This window comes from Mytilus edulis, chromosome 5, assembly GCF_963676685.1.
Source record: "Mytilus edulis chromosome 5, xbMytEdul2.2, whole genome shotgun sequence".
NCBI lineage: Eukaryota > Metazoa > Mollusca > Bivalvia > Mytilida > Mytilidae > Mytilus > Mytilus edulis.
Window position 1 is genome coordinate 37,911,573 of NC_092348.1, and position 24,838 is coordinate 37,936,410.

Sequence of the window (24,838 nt, forward strand, 5' to 3'; positions counted from 1 at the left end):
ATGAGCAACACGACATATGTCATATGTGGAGCAGGATCTGTTGTACATTCCAGAGTACTTGGGATCCCCTATTCTGTTTTTGGTAAGATTCGTGTTTCTCGGTCTTAATTTTTTCATGTTGTGTTTTGTGTACTGCTGTTTGTCGTTCCGCTTGTCTGAAAGATTATTTCTGTAAATGTGGATTTTGATTTAATGGTATCAATTTGTCAATCAGAGAACAATAGGAATTTTTTTATAGAAATTCAGCAATGACCATTTTCAAGCCATTTCCGTCTTTATGCCTGAGGGGCATATATACTTACCTTCTATCTGATAAGGTTTTTATGTTTTAATATTTTTGTTTATAGATTTAATATAAGTTTAATTATAAATTTGTGATAGGTTTCTTGATCATAATATGATTTTGGAATCAAGAGATAAGTAGATTATTACAAAACAATGTGGTTCATGTGTTGTCATTGTCATTGTATAACCGCATGTTTAAAGACATTGAAATGTGAGGTACTCTGTACATAAAAGCTGAAATCCCTCATATAAATGTCAAACAATCTGTATTAAAACTTAACAATGATGATATGTGTAGAAACAATGTCATACCATATAGATGTACATAATTGACGACAGTGATTTCTTTCTGTAAACTTACAAGAAATCAATTCACTGATGACGTAAAACCATAACATGAAACTTGTCATAGATAATAAAAACCTTTAATGCATTTATTCATTTATAGATAAAACACTCATTAACACCGGGTAACTTACATATATACATGTTTACCTCTATTTCTTTTGTAATCAAACCAAACCCATGTTTGATTACCTGGTATAAAAAAATTTAATCAACGTGTTATAAAAAAATGAAAATTTATTTATTAATCATTCGAAAAACAGATTCTTCCAAAGTTACTCGAGATTATCGGAGAAATCTAACCTCGATAGTTAAATTATTAATTTCAAAGACGACTTTAAAACTGATCATTTAACTTTCTCAATTGGATACATCCGATAATCCACTGGTATCAATGTAAGAATCTATATATCTTAAAAAAAATATATAAATTACCACAATCGTATTCATATTTGATACTTACAAAAGCACAATACAAACTGCATGTTAAAATGTTAACAGTTCTAAGCTATCTATTAGACTACAAATATTTTAAATTTTCCTAATCTAACTGTTCCAATGCTACTTGTCATATTGAATTCAGGTCCTTGTTTTCTTTTAAAATTAAAAGGTTAAACAATATAAGAATAAGTTACAATTTCATGAATTTTCAATGTGTTTGAATCAGTTGTGTTTGTCATTGTTTTTTTCATTTTCCTTGGTGTTCGGTGTTTTTGTTATTTTACTTTGTATGTCTATAAGAACGAAATTGATAAATCCTAACTTCGCAATTACTTTAAATTTTTCATTTGCACTGACCAATTTATTATAACTATTTCTTAAAGACCAAATGGAAATACATTGTCAGGTGCACAGGTACACCTGAGGTCCTACTTGATAAATACAAAATCTTCGTTCGTTATAGAATGTCGACAACAGGAAATGATTGATTGATATCTACAAGAGCTGCAGTTATTTTCTCGACAACAGGAAATGCATACTCTATAACTGCAGGAGATGTAGTTTAATATTACCCAGTGCTTCGAGATTATATTGTCGACAACGGTAAATGCATACAACATATCTGCAGGAGTTGAAATTTAATATACCCACTGCTGTGAGTTGATATTGTCAACGACAGTAAATATATACTATATATTTGCAGGAGGAGCAGTTGAATATACCCAGTACTTCGAGATTATATTGTCGACAGCGAGTAATGCATGCTACATCTCTACAGGAGTTAAAATTGAATATACCTACTGATTTGAGTTTATACTGTCAACGAAAGGAAATATATACTTTATATCTGACTCAGTACTTCCAGATTATATTATCGACAACGGGAAATGCATACTATATATCGGTATGGGTTTGGTCATTGCTGACGGCTGTACAGTGAAAAAGTGTTTAATTTCTATGTCATTTGGTCTCTTGCGGAAAAGTGTATCATAACACTTATACAACATTTTCTTTTTTATGTATATGTTCTACATATATATAAATAAATAGAAATTGAATACAGAAAAACGAGGATATCAACCATAAGTAAGTAGTCATTCAATATTAAAGTTTTGCAAGGCAATACTATTTTATTACTTTAATCATAAGTAGAAAAATCTGTGAGTTCGCTGCATATTTGGAAATAAGTTATCATGCACGTCTTAAGCTCATGTAAAGTATGCAGGCAAGTCAATTGTTATATATTCACTACTATTTGTTAACAGCTTAGTATGGCTTGTTAATGTGTACATGGGAATACCAAGTAAGTTGATGTATTGTATTATATTTGAATAACTGTATGCTATGTTTACGAGCTTTTGATTGTTACATGTAAATGAAAAGACGATGCATTATACTTAAAGTGGTAATTTTTAAATTTTCCGAGTATTCGAATACTTGAGCGCCACAAAAAACTTCAAACCCCAGCACATGTATTATAAAAACTGAATTTCAATTTACCTTGGGCAAAAGCTTCTGATAATTTAAAAAAACATTTATGATTACACTGAGTTCAACTATTTCCTAAATTGGCATGCAATTTCGTCTCCAAGGACAAGAGATCTATCAATATCATTTTGTTACTTTAAATTTGAAGAATAATTATAATTAGTTTCCTGTAGTATTTTCGGCAATAGAAAATGGTTGATTTATATCTTCATCAGGTGCACTTGGGGTTACCAGTTGCTGATTAGCCAATGTCCGTGATTGTAGTCGCTGTCCATTGCTTTCTTGAACTGGAATCCACATTTTGATGTATCCTTGATTGTTCCCTGTTGGGATTCTATACATCAATCCAGATTGTGCTGTATGTATGACACCTTGGTTCTGTAAACATTGAATGTGTACTTATATAATGAATGTTTTACACTAAACTAATGAAAAGCGAAAATGAAGGAAACTTTGTTTAACTATCACTGCATTAGGAATTTTTGGTCCTCAGTGCTCTTCAACTTCGTACTTTATTTGGCGTTTTTAACATTTTTTGATTCGAGCGTCACTGATGAGTCTTTTGTAGACGAAACGCGCGTCTGGCGTTAATATAAAATTTCAATCCCGGTATCTATGATGAGTTTATTTAGAGGTAGTTTCTCGATATAAAAAAGATGTGTAAGTCAATACTAGCTTGTATCTTAAATTCGTACAAAAACGATTGTATGTACCATTTACCCGAGTAAAGGGCATATATACACATTGGCAATCATCATAATTTATGCAGCATGCCAGATTTATAGTCAAGTCTTTTTTATTTATTCATATAGTTTTGTTAACTGCATTGTATTCATAATCATCTTAGTTTGTCCATGGGAACGCTAGTCCAAGTCACTTATTGCATTTTGTTACTGTTTGTTATAAATAGCAATTTGTTTTCAATCTGATGTAATGGACTAATCTTTGAATGATTCTATACTGAGTAACTTGGTAGTGTTAACGTGTAACCTATTGCATATTTATGCATTTCATACATAAAGAGTAAAAATAATTCGCTTTATTCGTTATAAATTATTTATATACAACGTTCATTTTTTTATATTTACACTAAATATTATAGGCCATGACTTAGAGATGATAATGCATATACTTACATTTTCAACGGAAACCTTTGAACAGCAACAACAATATGATGCAGCAATAATCGATATGATGAATTCGATGAAGGAAAATATCGCTAGAAGGGAAGACACCTCAAAAACACCACTAGTAGTCAAACCAACCTTAAAAATTAATCTCTTAATAGTTAGTGTAAAATGTGCCAAAACATCCTTGTTAAATTTTACCACTCCAGTAACTTTGTACTTCGGTACTGATATAAAAATAACCGTATTTTTTATTTTTATAAAAATGTACAATTGTTATAAAACTAGGAAAATGATTTAAATTAAAGAATGCATCTCACAAATTAAAATGACTGATTCTATATTCTGGTCTTGCTTAATTTTTTTTGTGGTTATATTTAAAATCAGATCTGTACCGTTTTTAAGTTTTCGATTTTCAAATAGTGTTGTCAAATGCATCACTGACGAGACATTAGAAGCAGCCAAGTGCATATATTAACGTAAACATTATTTCGTTTGAAGTTATAACATTATATCCAAACTGAACTAACAGTTCATATTATAAGTTTGATACTAAAAAGCTACTAAATGGACGATAAATAGACATATTGGCAACCATATTTGTTATACCTTTACATGATTAACAACTTCGAAACACAAACTAATTCGGGACAGACATTTTGTATGTATGTGCCTGTCCAAAGTCAGGAGCCTATAATTCAATGGTTGTCGTTTGTTACTGTGTTACATATTTGTTTTTCGTTCAATGTTTTGTTTTTTACATTAATTAAGTCGTAAAATTTTAGTTTTTTCCTGTGAATTGTTTTATATTTGTGATTTCGGGGCTTTTAAAAACTGACTATGCGTTTTGGGTTATGTTCATTTTTGAACCTATACTTGTTAATTTCTGTGTCATTTGGTCTCTGGTGGAGATTTGTCTAATTGGCAATCATACTACATCTTCTTTTACTATATTTGAATAAGAGCGTCATACTATTAAATGCAATGAATATCTGTCACAACAACTCTTTTATAAAAATACCAATACTGTTATTGCTGACGGATACCAAAGGATGGCACCTCAATTTCCGATAATTTCCATTTATAACATTCGTTGCAAACGAAACAAAATTAATATGTTGTTGACCTTCATGAAACAGTTAATCTTTAATTTTAATGTAGTTTTATTTATTCACAATTAAAACTGACATCAAATAAGACTCAACTCATTTTTCCCAATGGAGTTCGAAGACACTGAATATATTGACTGTTCATAGTTTCTTTTTTTTAAGGTGCATTTTTCTAACGAGGGCATTATACTTTTTTATCAATGGAGTTCGAAGACACTCAATACATTGACTGTTCATTGTTTCTTTTTTTAAGGTGCATTTTTCTAACTAGGGCATTATATTTTTTTGTTTGCTTTAGTGGTTTAATTATTTAAAAACAATACATGTACCAATTTGTGTCGTTACTTTTTATATAGTTTGCATGTTAAATGGAATTTGATATTGTTTGTGTCATATGGTTATTTTTGCTGAAATAAATTTGATTTCCCTTCTCGTAATTCGTTAACAGATATTGATGACACAACGAACAGCAGAGATCTTCGATCAAAAAACATTAAAAACAGAAAAAATCAATTTATAACTGAAGTAACAAGTAGCTCATTCATTTTATGAAACTCAAAATACTCACAATTAGTGCACCGGCAATTCCTAAGCCTATCACAGTGGATGAAAACACAGCTGCTGATATTATGTTGCAAACCAAAAATGCAATTTTCTACAAATTTAAAATAATATTCCAAAACTACTTAGGCTTACTCAGTCATTGTTCAAATAGCCACATAAATAACGGACTAAATTTTAGGCCATTCAGTCGCCGATACTTATTCAAACAAAAAGAGATGTGGAAATGCATTCTTAAGAATGCTTCGAGGACACAAAATGCTAACGTCACAGTAAAACTGACAAAACCATGGCAAGAGAAAAGACTAGGAAAATACAAACAAGTCCACATTACACCATATACAAACTAAAAAATGCGTACTACGTACCACTTCAAACTAAAAGTAATCTTAGTTGAGATATGAGTTAGCAGATCCATATATCTACGGACAGCTGTCATATTGCTCATAGTAAGTACAGGTTCGCTGATAGGATTCGGAATGTTAAAATCGAGCTATAGAGGACGGGTTTAATTTCAAGAAATCAGAGCTAAGAGTGAAAGAGATATCATTTCGGAAATTGTAGCGCTAAATAAGATTTTGATGATATGAAATGTGCAAAACCTATGAATAAACGCAGGTGTAGGACAATAAGACAACAACCAAGGAACACAATAGGATTTCACATGAGACCAACATAGTTTCAATAAGTCGACTTTAACATAACCAAAATGTACATAAGTTTTGATTTTTTAAATTAAAAAAAAACAGTAAGAAATATCAACAACTGATTAATTAAGGACTTGTCAGTTAAACGTACCTGACATGAAAACAACGAGTTTTATAATATGTAGACGTTCAAACTAATCGATAAGTAGCATGATAAATGTCATATTTAGATTGAAAAATCGTAATATTTTTATCAAGGTGAAACACAGAACCGATGGACATGGCTTTGGACTCACTTCGAAAACAAAGCCATATGTGAACCCACCAAATGGTATTAGGGAATGTGTAGAGAAAGGCGCATCTGGTGTACAAAAGTATAAGCCTGTTATCTTTGATGAGTTAATTAAATAAATCTAACCTGATTTCATGCAATTTGTTATCCAAGATTTATATTCCAGAGTCGATCTTGACGTAATTGACTTCTCAAAGATATAAGAATATGTGATGTGCTAGCCAATGAGACAACTCTCCATCTAAGTCACAATTTGTAAAAGTAAACAATTATAGGTTAAAGTACGGTATGTAACACGGAGCCTTGACTCACACTGAACAACAAGCTATAAAGGGCCCCAAAAATTACTAGTGTAAAACCATTCAAACGGGAAAACTGTTTGTTTTGTCATTAAACAGAGCTCCTGCTAATATATAACAGTTTTTATAATGAAATATGCACAAACCAGGTTGATTCCGAGGTCGCGAAAACTAACTACTTAAAACCTTTGCTTTTTCTATTAACAAATTCACCATAGAAGTAGCTATCAATATGCGTAAAAAATTTGTTGGATTTGTAGATTGATAATCAAACAGGCATTAGAAACTTAAAGTGCAGCATTGCTTGCTTGTCTGTTCTTTTGTTTATATGAAGCAACATAAATATAACACACATTTTTAATGCAATGCGATTTGTTTAAAACATTAGCTAAATCCTATAATTTCACATTCATATCGATGATGTCTTGTAAAGCATTAAATCATTTTTCATAAAATACCAACAACTGCGGCATCTTTGTGAGAGGCACTACTATTTAAAAAAGCATAAGAAACCTGTAAAAGGTAGTGTGGTTGTCTTTCGCAATCGTAGATTGTAAATAACAGAGAACCTAAGGTGCAGATTTTCAATCAAGTTAGCAAAATTTGATGCAGGAACGAGATGACTAATGTGAATTTTCAATTAAAAGAACAAATTTATAAGATTCTAACTTTTAAATTTTAATATTTTTTCTAGCTTAGATTATATTTGCTTGATTTTTAATGTTTTTAAATTAGCATTTTAAGGGAAGTACCTCTGAAATTGTACATTTTATATTTTTGCCGGAAAAAACGTTCATGTAGCTTGTGAAAATGCTCGGTGTCATATCATTTTTATTATATTTTTGAACATATCACAATATATACTACATTTGGCAAAGTATGAACAACATTTATACTCCCATGTCACCTTAATATCATTTTTAAGACGTTGATGGACGATTCAAATTAACTTTATTGACACACTAGTTGGTTTAATCAGAGGTCGATCTTAACATTAGGCCAATCAGAATAATCTGTATTATAACCATACTATTTTCTAAAAGAGGGACGAAAGATACCAAAGGGACAATCAAACTCATAAATCTAAAACAAACTGACAATGCCATGGCTAAAAATGAAAAAGACAAACAGAAAAACAATAGTACACACGACACAACATAGAAAACTAAAGAATAAACAACACGAACCCCACCAAAAACTAGGGGCGATCTCAGGTGCTAACATACTTGATGAATTACTGTGTTTAGTGTGATTTCCTAGTTGGTATACATTTTTTAGTTTTTTTTAAAGTATAGAAAATGTGTTTGTACTCTTTACGATTTAATGATTTTTTTTATATATAAATCTGTTGTGTTACTATAACATGTATAATTTAAAAATTGGCAATGTAAGATTTATACTAACTAAACATCTCCAGCTTGATTCATGTTTTTCTGTCATGCAAAACGGTAGACAACCTATTAGTATAAACTGAAAGTAAAGAAACATCTATACATACAAACGTGCATTTAAACAAATAAGAGCATTCATTATTTTCTGTCTTTTGTTTATCAATGCAAAATGATGACAACATTACCAAAATTGATAAAACAAACGTAACCTATTGAAATATCGTATAAAAAGTATATTACAACGTTTTTTGGGGTTTTTTAATTTCTAATTATACAACTACGCATACGATTATTGTACACTAATCAAATACAATTTTGATTCAGCACTTGGTTTTTGAAACCACTAGTCAACCAATTCCGTTCTGAAACGGTCATTGTATAAACTATTGAACAAATAAAAGCAACAGTAGTGTACCGCTGTTCAAAAAACTGTTCAGTCATTTTCAGTCATTTGGTTAATTTTCAGACCTATCGACTTCGGCATCCACAGTAAAGATAATTCCCTTGCAGTCAATGCATACATGTTTTGTCCATATTCACATTGTTTAGTTTTTCAATTTTTATGTAACAACATTCCAGCAGCGCCTGAATATGGAGTATAATATATCTCCTATTTGATACGATATTTTCCAGTGCTTGCGATTCATATCGCGATTTCTTTGATAGAGTGTGGAAGATGACAAGAAAGCTTTTTAACAAAGAGTAACAACTGGTGAAACTCAAATCATTACTATCGAAAACTGTACGGACGCCATCGCAAGCTGGTTGACCGTTATGACATATCTGTTTCACAGATTAGGACGACTATTTTTCAATCGTCGAAACCAGAATTCAGTACTCCTTTTTCCGAGAAGGCTTATCAGTGGGTTTGTAGTTAGACGAGCTAAACGACGGGTGCCATATGTGAAGGAAGATCTGCTCACCCTCCCCTAGCACCTGATATCATCCCGGTTTTGGTGGATTTCGTGTTGCTCAGACTTAAGATTTCTATGTTGTGTTTTGTTTACTGATGTTTGTCGTTTGGTCGTTTTTGCCATGACGTTACAAATTAATTTTCGATTTGTAAGTTTGCGTATCCCTCTATTGAAATATAAAATGAAAGATATTAATGTATATGACTTATATATAGCAGTATTTTTTGATAAATTAGACCTACCCAACCTGAAAAAGCCAGGCTAATTAGATCCATTATAAATATAGTGTTTCCATCTCCACAACGATAGTATGTATAACTATTACTATATGTACTATAATAGTAGCCGCCGCTGTAGTCAAGGTAGTAGTTGATATAGGGAGTACAAAGACTGTCCATTTTAACCTTACTCAGAATAGCTCCGATGATACCAAGGGTACCACATATAACCCCTAGAATAATCTGTAGTACGCCAAATAATCGTAGTATTTTCGTCCGTGATGTGCCAACATTTGGTTGCGCTGTGAGTGTTGTGTCTATATCTGGTTGCACTGGGTTGGATGTGCTTTCATTTGAATGAACTGAGTGTGATGTGCCTATATCAGGTTGTGCTGGATCTGATGTGCCTACAGCAGATGGCACTAAGTATGATGTGTAATTATCTGAACTGCTAACACCTGGTTGCATTGGGTCTGATATCTGTACCTCTGGTTGTATTGGTTGTGTTTGCATAGGACCTATTCTATTCCTTTTCATTTTGACACTATATAAGAAGAATCGTGCAGACATTAACATGTTTTAGTTCGTTTCTGTAGGTTTATATAGAAATTCTTTTTTTTTTTGCTGTTAATTTGGTCAGGTTTTCTACCCACATAAGTTTGAAGTCATGTTCATTTTGGTTTTCGGGCTTGATTTCGATTGTTTAATTGCAAAAGTTAACGATCAGAGACATTGATAAAATTTCGAACACAGATAATGTTTTTAAATGTTTATCATTTCGGCTATAATATTTAAATTTAAACAAACCACGCCAGTGGTTATCACTCAAAATCTGCCAAGTGAAAAGATAATTTGCTCCGAACCAAAGCGATAATTCCAAATTTTTTTGGTTCCAATATGTCCCGTGATTTTGATGTCTCATGAGATAGGTTGTGAATATTTCATTTTACTTAAAACGTGTTTTCTATTTTTGATTGTAATTGTGTGTATGCCGAGGGATTTGGTTCAAAGTAATGAATACGTTTGCTTACTGTATTTGTGACAGACGAATGAAATTGTTCAAAAGACATTTCCTTTGATAATTTAAAGGAAATTTCCCATTCTCCTCTATGTTCTTGGCCAAGCATAACTAAATAAAGATGTATTAAAAGTTAATGTCCTTTGTAAAAGTAGTACATTGAAAACAAATGTTTAAAGAAGGTCATGCCACAAGATTACACCCATCTCCTTTACAATTGTCCCATATTCCCGTCCCTAACTCTCTATTAAGTCGTCTATGAAACAAAATAGCTTTAAATATTTTTTTGATTTTTTTATATTCCTCAGTCAAAGAAAGAAGCGGTCCTTTGTTTTTTGGTAAAACAAAAATTGTATAATAAACAAATAATTTTTAATGTTGTAGATTGTCTCGATGTTTTCAACTGTGTATATCAGATATAATTGAAATAATAATTATACTTTTAGTTTAGATTTATGATACAAATTAAATGACAGTGGTAGATAACATATGTATCTATACATTTTCTACTTGAATGAAGTTTTCAAAAATAAAAATACCATGTTTTCTTTAACATTTCAAAGATTTGTTCAAAACATATTTAAATTAATATTTTTTTTTTTAATTATAGATTACTAGAGAAAACTATATATTTTTTTAAAACGTTCACAAAGGATGTCGCAGTTATAGTTTTGCAGTTGTATACACATAGGAGAAAATTAAAACAAAACTTAAAAACTCTCATGAGTCCGAAGCGCTATTTTCTATTAATCTTCAGCAGGTACACCCAAAGCCAATTATATAAAATCCTATGATTTATCAGAACTGAAATAGTTGAAGAACTATATCAACAAAAATACGCAAAATATAAGCCAATTTTACTCAGATGACATATATCTGTGGAAGTTGAAACTGTTGTTCTTAATAATTTTTATATATGACAATTTAAGAAAGATTTGTTATAAATCATGTCAGTACTAAAATATTGACTACTGAGATCTATGACTTTTCCAACTGCAGCAGTTTCGACCAAACACTGTAAAAAAGATTAAAAAAAACCAACACTTTATTTAAAACCAGGTTTAATCCACCATTTTCTACATTTGAAAATGCCTGTACCAAGTCAGGAATATGACAGTTCTTATCCATTCGTTTTTGATACGTTTTGTTATTTGATTTTGCCATGTGATTATGGACTTTCCGAATTGATTTTCCTCTAAGTTCAGTATTTTTGTGATTTTACTTTTTAATCATTTCGTGCGTCCAACATTGAGATGTGAAATGGCTTTCAAACTTACAAAAATTATTGTGTTTTCTGCTGGATTAACTCTTATCTGTAAAACCTATAAAAACGCATCAAAGATACAAGCCTTCAATTTTTGCATGCCAGACGCGAGTTAAGATAACAAAAGACTCATCAGTCAGGCTCGAACAAAACAACGTTCAAGTACTAAGTTTAGGGAGGTCATCTGTAATCATAAAAAATGGGTGGGCAAGTGGTTAAATCCTATATAAAATATTGTTTTGTTTACTTTTGATTATCTTTTCAAGCTCCGGTATGTGATTGTGTCATTTTGAAAATCAATTTAAATGTCATATTGTATGCTGTAATGCGCGAAAACATTACTGTATTTATTTCAAAGCGGCTTCTAAAAATTATGTTTTATCAGGGTAGATATGAAATAAGGAAGAATTGGATTATTTATTTGTAACAATATATAATTCATATAAGTTGAGGAACATTTCATTTACGTCCACCTTTTCAATTTTACGTCATTGCATTAGTCACTGTTTTTTTTTTTTTTTTTTTTGTTCATTTCATTACAATATTTATGATTCAGTAAAAGTCAATAAAAACTTAGCAAATGTATGCTGAACGCTCAGTGTATTCTTCATACAATGTATGTGTAACACGGAAACAGCCAATACAAAGGATAAAGGTATACATTATCGAATCCTACGATTTTTATGGGTTATTAAGTTTTTTAATTAAGAGAAAAATCCGGTTTAAACAATTTCGTTTTATCTAACTGTCTTGAACTGTCTTTTTTCAATATGTGTATAACATTTGTTTAATGATAATTTATAGATATTTAATGACAAATATGTGTAATATTTGCTGTTTAAACGATTCAACATCGAACACTCTGTTATCATATCTGATGTTCAGCGCTTAACCACAAATATTTGTCAGAAACAGTTACATATGTTAGTTTCCATTATAATGTGAGTGTGTTTAAGAAGATCAATTTGTTAATTTATCAAATTAATCAATTAAAAATGAAACGATATATGTGATGTATTATTAGTAAGTTCTCTAAATAACCCTTTATCGATAAACAGAAGCTAAGACATTCTTAACCGAAGACCGAATCTTGCATAAAGTATGTGTATGTTTCATTTGAAATATTTTTTTCACTGTACATTGTACTTCACAAGTTGAGCAGAGTGGAAATTATAAACTGTCAAATACCAAAAAAAATCAAACACTTACATATTTATTCAACTATTTTCCTATAGTCCTTTAATATTGAATGATGTATATTTGTTGCTTCGGTTATTTGTAAAGAAATCATTTCACAATACTCTGCTTTCATTATTTGGTTGACAAGAACATACATGCGGAAGACGTTTCATGACAATTAAATTTACTACATAACTTGATAATCAACTAACTATATATGAAATATATTTAATGCTTTGCTCTATAGATTTTCACACTTTGAACCAATACCCCGTATCAATCGTCAAATGTAAAGTACGTCAAAACTGTCACACTTCGCATGCTTTGTGAAGTGGAGTGTATTAATCTAAGTTAATCGTTAAAGATAAATTATAGGGAAAACCTACTTTTGCTTTCAATGTGACTTATTTTGTACTTACTTCATAACAGTAAATTTAAATGACTATTTTTTTTTTAAAGAAAGATTCGAACTGTTTGTACTGCAGTAAAAATAGTCCTCGATTTGTTTTAAAATATTATGTCAGAGATGATGCGTCAATGTTATGATTTTGTATTATATAAATAATGCGTTTGGAAGCCATCAAATGCTCCTTATTCCGCTTTACAAAATAATCATAACACTGAATGTTATTAAACAAATATATCCTTATACATTGACACAGTGTTTTTAAAATGTTCTTTCAGTACGTACTTGATAAATATGTACTTTTAGACTAGGTATTCACATAAGCCTGGAAATTGCTTGGCAAGTCACACATATTCCAACTCGTCGCTATGAAAATGTTTGTAGTGACATCATAAATGGTAATGGTCGTATATATTCCATGTATCAATGGAATTTCGTAACAAAAATACATAAAACCTTTGCTTAACTCTTCAGAGATACAAAGATTTGATTATTTACCAAACAAGTCAGAGTTCCTGCACACACTTGTCAAAAACAAAAGATCAGAGAAGCCAGATCATGCTAATTCCCATTCGGATATATTGATGATGTTCTTTCCATTAACAATCCAAACTTGGGTGCCACTAATATATCATTTTAGAACTAGATATTAAAGAAACAATAGACACGACTTAATCTGTCTCATTTTCAGACTCTTTCCTCAAATTTAACATAAGTGGTCATCTATATACCATACTGGTCTTGAAGTATGGATTCTAGTTACTGACGTTGTTTGTCATCTTGAATACGTATAATAGTGGAATATTACAAGTTCACAACGGTTCCTCTCATATATAAGATATTGGATTCAACAAACCATAAGGGGTTTGAAAAGGGGTGAAAGGAATCAAGTGAACTAATTACAAACTATTACCTGGTTCTCAGATATTGACCATCTGGCTTCTTCAAATAACTAGTTGACTACATATAACATTGTAATAGACTCGTATTTGTGAAACGATCGCTAAATCTCATGTTCAGTTTGAAGCTGTTAAGATATTTCATGCGCATTTCAGTTCCGAAAATAAAATACCAAAAGCTTTATACTATATACCAAGCACAGCCTATCTAAAGGTTCAAATAAGTACAAGTCCCAAAGTTGCGTAATCTGTTTTTTTTGGTTTTTTTGTTGTTTTTTTTTGGTTTGTGGACATTTCACCATCTATTTTACAATCTCCAATAATCGTTACTACTTCGGTTCCTACCACACCAAATGAGAAAACGAAATAATGTCTATTTTTGTACCTACCGAATATATCATATTCACAACCCATAATATCCGAACATCTCTAAAAACGAACAGGAACAAAATTTTATAATAAAAACATTGTGACAGGCCGAGCTTTTTTTTTCTCTCTCTTTTTTCCCTGTTTTTCTGTTTTAGCTTTTTGTATTACGTATTATGCGTTTTTTTTTGTTTTTTGTTTTTTGTTTTTTTTTTTTTTTTTAAACACAATGACCTCTCAATCAGCAACGCTTATGCATTCGATCCACATAGCGATCATGCCCTAACTATGACCTCCAATTGAGTGACGATGTGACCAAGAGTGGCCGCGCTATCTTATACATTCGAGGTACTGAAAGGGGTAACTTGGAATAGTGGAATATTACAAGTTCACAACGGTTCCTCTCATATATAAGATATTGGATTCAACAAACCAACGATGTATAAACGGTGCTCATTGAAATGATTTGACATGACTGACTGCCTAAATACAAAACCTTATGCAATGTTCCAACCTCTTTATTCAACAACTATTACCATAAAACATATCCAATACTTATAAAAAAAGAAGCTTTCCGATGTTAGAAGAAGACTTTATTATTCTTTTGTTCAACACAATCATAACTAATTGAAACTGAAACTTTTCAATTTGCTCAAACCAGTATATTGATTTGAAACTTTATCAAAAGAAGAACTTCCTTTCCCTAAATTTTCCACAGCCTGCGACAAAATTGAGGCCGGTCCTTTAGGACTTATCAATTTCCCTACATGGCATAATGATCAACCATGTTTTTTGTGCCCCACCCTACGTGTTGTTTTATTCCTTCATCATTAACACCTAGCATACGCAATGTAATTGCACATCCTCTCCTACTGCTATGGGAAGTTTCCCCTTCGTATAATTTCAACACATTTAAATGTAATTTGAGTCTCTCTGTCATGCAAGATGACGTAACTGGTTCGTTAATGATTTTTCGTGACACTTTATCTCGTATACGGAAAACATACCCTTCAGCAAGAGTAATGCCTAACTCCTTTGTGTTGGTGATGTATTTTGTTAAGTTTTTAACCGCGGACAAATATGAGAATCCTTTGAAGGAAGAACTATGAAATATCTCGGATTATACAAATTAGCGACTTTTCCGGCCGTTTGAGACACAAAAATGCCCTCCGAGTCGGGTATTTGAAAACATCTGTCTGCCGTCAATAAACCAAGGTCGCCCCCTCTGCTACCAAAATGACATAAAATTGAAAAATAAGCCAGGTCTCTTGCATAGAGAAAGTTCGAAATAGGATCTTTCTCAACTGAAGCTCTATATGATAAATGTCTGCATAGCTTTCCCAACTTACTAAACATTAATGGAGGAGCTTGTTTTACAGAAATGTTAGCGTTAGCCTGCTCCTGATTAATGACCTGTAGATGTTTTTTTAACAAATGTGAGGCAGCAGGGTTACCCGTAAGAAGCATAGGATTCCACTCTCCTGATCTGCCCTCATCTCTAAATAATGCTCTGATTTTTCCCAGTAAAGAATCAACAGACTTTGATGCCAAAGTCCTTGGGCATTGGCAAGTTTGAAGGCCGTGTTTCGTGCGTAAAGGGCAGCTAATATCGTGTATCTGTGTTTTCCCACCCTTTTCCTTGAAAATGAGAAATTTCCTAATGTCTTCTGGACTTGCATTAGTAAGATTTTTCCGCGAATCTAAAAAGATGAAAAAATTTTCAATCTCTTTTTTCAAACTACATTTCTGTTTAGAATAGCTAGCCGGGTCTAGCAGAGCATCTAGCTGACTAATTCTATTGTTTATTTTATCTAAAACTTCCTCCTTTTTTATCTCGTCCTGGTAATTAGTAGCTTTATTTTCCCTAGCAAAACCACACGCTTTGCAGTACTTAAAGTCAATGTCATTTGTTACTGCACATCTTGAACACGTTATGTAGGGGCACCAAATTTTTTTCATGAGATACTCCTAAAACAAAATATATAAAACCTGATAATAAAAACCAAAATACATTGTTAAGTGTTGACTCAAATTTTTATATCACATACATATATATATATATTTACACAAGAAAAATCACCAAATATTTTTTAATACACCATACAAATTGTTAAGAAAAATTAATTGACCTTCTTCGTTCAAGTGCACACAATCTCTCAAATGTCTACAATTAATGTTTGAATTGTCCATGAACATCCAACAATTACGCTTGCATAAACTTTCTATCTTTTCATTAATGATAGCCGATCTTGCGTTTATAGCTTCATCTTTACACCTAATTATTGATGATAATACAATAGATACGTGCCTATCACTCGTACGCGTGCACTGAAGTATATGTGCTAAATGTTCTAATTGTTGAGTTGTAATTGATAACTGGCTGAACTCGCTTTCAAACAGAAAGGATTTGCTTACATTATTGGCACCTACATGAATAAACAAAAGTCTAGGCGGATGCATTCTAGTTAGTCTCTCAATTTGGGGTGTTATTTCACTCACAAGAGCACCTCCTTGTGAAAACACAGTCATTTACCATTGGGTTTTTAAAATCTTTTCGCCACTGTAAAAATCTTATTATTGAATCACCAATACATAACAAGTGAAATTTAGTAGAAATAAGTGTTTTATTAAGAAATAATAATTTTCCATAATTAAAACACAGAGATTGCTTTGAACTTATGTGAACTGCCCACAGATTTCCAGATAACCCTATACCATCTGGATCATAACCTTTCTTTGTAGGATATTTCAAAACACCCTTTTGTCCCTTGTTACCAACAATAAAAGCATCGTGTATCAATTCATAAAATGTTGGAACCCATGTGGCTATTACTCCTTCTGCACGTAATATCACGGTATAATTTAACATATTCTCCCTGATGAAAGACAACACCGGTAATAATAATGCAAAAGGAGGAAATACGTAACAGTTTCCACTTTTATCCACGGCTTGGGCAAATAAATTTACACCTGACGACAACGGAGAAACAGTTGGAGTGAAATGTTTTAGAATTCTACCTTTCTGTCTATCATGCTATTAGAATCTAAAGCCATCAAGTCGATCGTGCGTCCTGTATTGTCACCAAAATACTCTTGTAAGGTACTCCATATATCGCTATTTATTTTCGCATCCGATTTACTAAGTTTTCTCGATGGCTCATCTGCTAAATTCAATTTAGATGGTACAAAATGTAAATTTAACATTACGTCTAAATCCAAAGTTAATTGAAACATTTCTTTAAGAGTGGAATTGAGCATCATAGATTTGGAACCTTCGTTATTCCAAGCACCTATCAAGGCCTGATTGTCTACGTTTGCGTCCACCCGACTACCCTTTATGTCTTCCCGTATATATCTTAAAACATATAACAAAGCTTTTAGCCTCTAGTACCATAATAGGAAGCGATAACATTTCATGTGCCCACGAATCGCCCACTTTGTGCTCTGTATCATTTATTTTAAAATATCCACCCCATTTGAACATAGAAGCATCTGTATAAATGTTTACAACTAAATGTCTTTCTTTTTTCCATTCTAACTTTCCTGTCCATGAATCCAAAAACCGCCAATTATTAAGTTCGTCCTTTAAATCTTTTGTCATTGGAATGCTTGTTTGATTGCGGATTCCTAATGAAATTGCATTATTCATCTCCCGAGTGTAAAGTTTTGCTGCCGGAACAGCTAACATAAAAGAAATACAACGACCCACTAATTTTTGTAAATCTAGCATCGTAATAGCACTTTTCGTTAAACAATCCTCGCGTAAATTAATAATTTTTTGTTTTTTGGACTCAGTTATTCTGAAACATCTAGCTACGGAATCAACAACAAATCCCAAAAATACTACTGATTGGGACGGGATAAACACGGTCTTGTCTAAATTAATGCAATACCCTAATCTAGTTATAACTTCACAAACAATGTAATTTGCCAATAAAGCGGAACTGACACCTGCTTTTAAACCAGGTTTTCTTACTTCCTCGACAAGACGATCATCTATATACAAATGTACAAGAATCAAAAACTTTCTCCTAATATACGATGTTGCTTGCAGATTTAATGTGTGATAAATGTAGCTCGAAAGTTTAAAACCAAACGGTAATGTTTTGAAAATGAAATAAAATCCACCCCACTGAAAACCCACTAGTCCACGGGAATCCTCGGATAACATAACATTATCAAAACCTGATTTATCATCTATTGAGGTACAATATGCATTTTCTCTAACGGCTCGAGGTACATTTTTGAGAGTGTCTAAACTAAACGGTATATCTTTGATCCAATTGTTCAAATACATTAGATAAATGCATAATCTAGGTTTTGTTGGCTCGACGGTTAAAGGTGCTACAATGTGGGGTGGTTTAGCTAAAACTACTTTTCCTAAGCATTCAATTGAACCATTTCTAAGTCTATCCACAACGGTTTCTGTTATAAACGTAGAAAACTTTTTGCATTTATTTGAATTATTGAATGTTCTGCTAGGTGGGAACTTATCATCATAATGGTGTCCCCAGAAATCTCCTTTAAAATGTACCATGTAATTATTAATATTTACACCAAGAACTAGTCAATCTAAAATTTCATCTGAAGAATACGAACAAGCTAATATTTTCTCCCATTGCTTTAACCTTGTTTGAATTTGTCCAGCAACAAAATTCTTCGGATTCAAAAAATTCACATTTTGTATATCTGGAGATACATCATCCATTGCTTTTGAATAAACCTCCTCTGCTGAAACAACCTCCCTACTATTATCAATAATTTTGTTTTCAAATTTAACAAACGTCGGGCGTCTAACTGTTACTGAAGTAGGATCTGTTCCCAAATTAATTTTTAATTCCCATGGTTTTAACCGAAATGCATCCTGAAACGAAATAAGTATGAATTTAACTAACGGAATGGAAGATGTATTTTACTTGTTTTAAAATTATGTAAATAATTTAATTTGAACTTGCAGAATTTTGGTTAGCTGGACAATCCCTAACAAAATGACCCGGCTTGTTACATTTAAAACATAGATTATGACTATTACCACGCCCCCTACCGCGACGGGGTGGAACTGGAAAGCGAGGAGGCATTCCGTAAGATTGACCTTGTGCCTGACCAAAAGAATTTCCCATAAAACCTGGCCCATGCATGTACAAATTATGAGATTGCATATTATAATTGTCATCATCAGTGAAACCAAATGTCTTAAGTAACTTCTGTTCTTTGTCAAGTATCGCTTCCTCCTCTTTGTTGCAAACAAGTTTCAACACTAAAGCTGCAGCAAAATTTAGTCTACTTTTGTGTATATGAAATCTACTTAGTATTAAGTTTATTTTGTCCTTTAAGTCATGATTTTGCTTTCTCGCCAAATTGTCTAGTAATATCAATCTTTCATGTAAAACATCAATATCCACCTTTCCTTTTGCAGCCTCATCTTTAACGTCTCTCTTGGCCCTCTCAAATTCCGATAACTCGTCCTCAACTTGTTTTTTCTCTAACTTTTTCTCAAGCTCTGCTATTTTCTCTTCTAATGTCTTCATCTATACAAATGAAGCAAAGTACTATGTCTTAATTTCAAGCATTAATCCAGATTATTGTCTTATAAAATACACTCCAAATCACATGTAAGTCATTGCAAATATTGTCCTTAAATATTGTATTGAATATTTCATACATTCTGGCTACAACACCTTACGAATTCCTCCCTACCACTTCTTCTACACATGCTCTATGTATACACTAATTTACACGTATAATTCACATATATGCAAAATAGTTAGCAAGTATCTTAATTAGATCCGTTATTTTCATACATCTCTTTTTCTCATAAACCAAAATCCGTAGTACAGAGATAATATAAATACAATACTTTCACGCCCATTCATTATCCCTTGTCTTTGAAAAAAGACAAATACCACATTTGAATAAAATCTTTTACATTAATCGTTTAATGACATCAATTTATCTAATAAAACTTTAAAATTGTACATGCCTGTTAATTAGTATTAAGGCAATGAATTAAGTTAATGAAACATGTATACATACATTAGTGTATGTACTATCATGTAAATTATTATTATTATTATAAATATGTAAGATATCTGTTTATATTTTATACATATTTGTTTTATTTATTTTATTTTAATTTTTCTATCGTTTTTAATAATTAAACGTAAGTACTATTCATGTAAAACTTCACGTGGAACAAATTCATAGATGCCACCTTCCCAAGCAAATTAACCTCTGATGTAACCCATGCCAAGGGCTTCATCTTATTAGTTTTATCACACTCATGTTGCTGAAATCTGCTCTTAAATAAATATTGATATCTTTGAAGACGCGTAGCTGTCAAGTGTCTATGTTTGACCGCCTGTTATAAAAATACACCCCGCTGATGTGGACTTCTATTCTGTTCAGATTGTTAATTCAAAACTAATCATCAAACAAGATCCAATTAGTGTCTAACCCATAAAAGTTTACTTTGTACACAATAAATTATGTTCTCGCTTTAACAAACAACATGGTCAATTAGCAAATCTTGTGTATTAATAAATAACATGCTTTGTATCTATACGCGAATAATGTTACATTTTTTCTTTCTTTCTTTTAAGATCAAATATTAAGTTAAATGTAAAATATATTTAAATAAACTGAATATACTTTTCTATCGACTGTTATAAATTTACATTTCTTAAATTTATGCACTCTTAAATTATTATTTTTTTTATTTTTTTTTTTGTAACGCCGTTCGAACTTTTTAAACTTGATATATCGCTATACCCAAATAGTAACGGTCCCCTTTAAGCTTATTACAAAACCGTGTACAAGGTCATATTTAATGTAAGTAAAAGAACAATTATAATGTGTCATTTATATGCATGCTTTATATTAAACAGCCAATTAATCAATTTGACACCGATTCTAATTTGCAGAGTTTGATTTTAAAAACCAGAAAAAATGTGCTTCTACGGTTTCCCTTTTCACTCGTATTTCATAAGGTGTTCTTTCCTTCTCACTTTCTCTTAAATACCACCCTATAACACGTAAAACAACTCTTCTGGTTATTTGACATTCTAGCTCAAAATTGTATTTAACCTATTTGCTACGAGCTCAAGAATACATCTTTTGAAATACCACCTTTCAACACACGTTCAAGTTTTCTTTAAGTATCCCTCTTTTATGTTTATATACAGTAAGTTATTTTTTTTAAATTATAAACTTCTGCTGTTTGCCTATGAGTGTGCAAACTCCATTTAGCCACTAATATTGATAATCGTATCTATATTTCCCTTTCTGAATGACCTCATAAATAGTAAAAATCATATTCTTTGTTCACGTTCGAGCATGATGCTAAAACAAATATGTTTTGTAATTTCTTTTGAGACATACTTTAATATACATAATAATACCACCAAGTAAATTCTTCCTTATCACGATCAAACACAAAACCGCAACCCCCATAAAAGCGTTTTGTCTCCTAAGCAATTTTCTCTTTTCCCTTTTATCACATTCCCCATCACGTTAATCCTAGCCACTTAATGCGTACACGTTCAAGAAACAATCTTGAACAAATTGCTAACATCATCTTCATCCTTCTCTTCTTTACTTTATTTGATTCACATCCGAGCATCATGCCCAAACAAATTTAAATGAAATACGATTTGTTTTATTTATTTATATTTTCTCTCTCTATTCACGTTCGAGCATAAAACCCGAACAATAATAATTTGATATGTCAAAATTAAAATATCCAAAACTATTCTTTTTTTTTCTATTATATTTTAACCAACAAAATTTTTACACGTTCAAAAACTTGAACAATTTTTTTTTTTTATTTACTTTTTTCCACGACCGAGCGTAATACTCGCCGCATCATTATTATTATTTTTCTATGTACCTCTATTCACTTTCGAGCATCTTGCCCGAACAATATTCAAATAATTGAGTTTCAACATTTATATACACATGATAATATCATTAGACATTCTTTGTCTCACGTTTAAATAGAACACCCGACAAAACATATTTTGTTTACTTGCATTCTTCCGTTGTCACTTTTCTAAACAAATATTCTTAACTTTAAAATATCTGTGCTCGTTCAATATGAAACAAAATATCTAAATAAATATATAACAATAAAGTTTCATTAACACGTGCGTACTAATTTGCATTTTGAACTTATTATTTAAACATTATTCATACACATATATATATATATATACTGGTATACGATGACCTTTATGACATGTTCATTTCTGTATAATTATCTATTACACTCATCGTTTTCTCAAACTTTCCTCATAACCCTTTGTTATATTATTCATACTCTATTTGTCAAATAAACTTAGAAACTTACCCCTGACGACTTGTTTTCTGTAGTTTTATTTTTCTTCTTTGGAGGTTCTTCAACCTTATCCTCTTTCAATGCGTATTCTTGCTCTAATGCAAAACTAACAACTTTGCACAAGTTTTCTCTCGTGTCATCCACGTCTAGGAGCACTAAAATGTCATTTAATTGTATCTTTGTTTTGGTGGCTACTTGTAACAAATCTTCCTTGCTAAAAGTACTTAAGCATTTCCCATCAAACTGCTGAAGCTTTGGATAAATGTCTGATCTGTATATTTTAATTATCTTAAGGAGATCCATTATACGACTGCACAATAGTATGACCTCCAATTGAGTGATGATGAGACCAAGAGTGGTGGCCGCGCTATCTTATACATTCGAGGTACCGAAAGGGGTAACTTGGAATAGTGCTCTTTTTATTTGTCTTTGTATATTTTCAACCTTTACTGTTTTGTCCAATTCTTTTTGGCGTTGCTCGGTATGTTTTTGAGCAATGAAAATAAGAAGATCTAGTACATGTAGTATGATTGAAAATGAGACAACTATCCACAAAAGACTAAGAAGTTAATAATTATATGTCACCAGACTGCCTTCAACAATAAGCAGACCTCATACCGCATAGTCATATATAAAAAGGCCACGAAATGACAAAGGTAAAACAATTCAAACGAGTAAAACTGTGGATGTGGACGGGTACTTATACATCCCCAAAACAAAAAGACACTAAGTACAGATCTGAGAGTGCTCGAAGTTACTGACAGCTATTTCAAAGTCAATAACAACTTATAAAACAATCATGAATCTAAGACTAAAATATAAATCAGTACACATCCAACATCAAATGAATTTAGTGTAAAGACGTCATAAACCTTACAGTCCCTTGTGAAGAGTTGTCTCATTGGCAATCAAATCACATCTTCTTTTTATATAGAGAAACACATGACCTTATGCAATGCCCAGATACAGGTATCGACAGATGCATTTTGTATTCTTGTCTTTCATTTTTGCTTGTTTGCTTTGTCTATATGTAAGGTCCTTTTTGGTTATATAGCTCTTCATCTGTTTAAGTTCTTGGACATCCTGGGCTTTCAAACATTCGTGTTTGAGTGTTCCTGTTTAAGGATAATCCAGAAAATCGCTTTGGACGCATAAAAATTATACCATGTTTTTTTTTTTCATTGTTTGTGCTTTGTTATTGTTTGGAACATATCATCGAATTAGCGTCATGTTATAAAATTTTACATGAAGTATGCCGACGGGAATCACATATGGAGTAGTAACTGCTCACCTTTCAATACCGACTTAGATGTCAATCTGATTCGTCGTAATAGTTAGTCATTTTCAATGTATGTAACTTGCTGTATTTAAGTACTTTTGAATCATTTCCATTCTTATTGTCAAATTTTCAATTATTGATTGTGATGTCACGTTCAACTTTGTTAATCTAAGAAAGTGTACATGTGGCATGAGGTTTAATATGCACAGTTTTGCAGTGACTACTCTGGTTTTGAAGAACGTGATTTTATAACCAAAAAATGTTAACAACTTTAACATAAAAAAATCAGCCTAATTCATCAATTTTAGGATTTATCAAAAATCCTAATTTTGCATCAAGTTTTTATTTTATTGAAATCGTACACAAAGCTTACACCTTTGTCAGTTTGAGTATAATCGATTAGAGCGTGCTTCGATTCTTCATCGTCAGCGGTTATTTTTCATTATGGTTTTTGTATTATTGTTCATTTCGTTCTTCTTTTAAAACTAATGCTGATTTTATCGGGGTGGATATCTTAAATAAACTACTTGAACCCCTCCACATAAATATTCGCCTGCCTTACAAGGAAAATAAAAGGCACCGTAAATTGATTATTTGTTAGAAAATAGAAGAATGCAAATATTGTTCTGATTTTTAGAAAATGCGATAGATCCTAGATAATAGACCACATAGATTAACAGATTATCCTACATGACACGCAGGATTGTATATGTAATGATTGATTTTTTTGGTGACGTACTGCCTCTTGTGTGCATTCTTTAAATGCTTGATACCAACAAAAATGAAATGCTACATGTTTTTGACGAAGGGTTGATACTTTTTTTTGGTACATAACCGGAATGAAGAAAAAAGTAAACAACATATCGCTTGGGTGTTGAGACAAGGACCCGTCGTATTACTAAATCTTATTACTAATGATGACCGTGAAACGAATACACTTTTTATTCGGTCGTAACAGTTTTTGTGTACAGAGCACAC

General features: G+C 31.7%; 1 protein-coding gene across 1 annotated transcript; it reads right to left on the reverse strand.

Moving 5' to 3' along the window:
• Positions 1-1,051: 1,051 nt before the first annotated feature.
• Positions 1,052-12,838, reverse strand: LOC139523605 (uncharacterized). Its single transcript, XM_071317747.1, has 6 exons — positions 12,609-12,838; positions 9,142-9,661; positions 7,999-8,064; positions 5,364-5,450; positions 3,696-3,824; positions 1,052-2,937 (listed from the first exon to the last, which is right to left on the reverse strand). Exons 2-6 carry the CDS (start codon positions 9,652-9,654, stop codon positions 2,719-2,721), a joined length of 1,014 nt encoding a protein of 337 aa, XP_071173848.1. The 5' UTR covers positions 9,655-9,661; positions 12,609-12,838; the 3' UTR covers positions 1,052-2,718.
• Positions 12,839-24,838: the final 12,000 nt, after the last annotated feature.

Coding starts and splice junctions, on each gene's coding strand:
- LOC139523605 (XM_071317747.1), bottom strand. CDS start 9,654: ATGAAAAGGAATAGAATAGGTCCTATGCAAACACAACCAATACAACCA. Junction 8,065..9,141: donor GCCTGGCTTTTTCAGGTTGG/GTAGGTCTAATT, acceptor CTTTACTTTCAG/TTTATACTAATAGGTTGTCT. Junction 3,825..5,363: donor GAATTGCCGGTGCACTAATT/GTGAGTATTTTG, acceptor TTAATTTTTAAG/GTTGGTTTGACTACTAGTGG.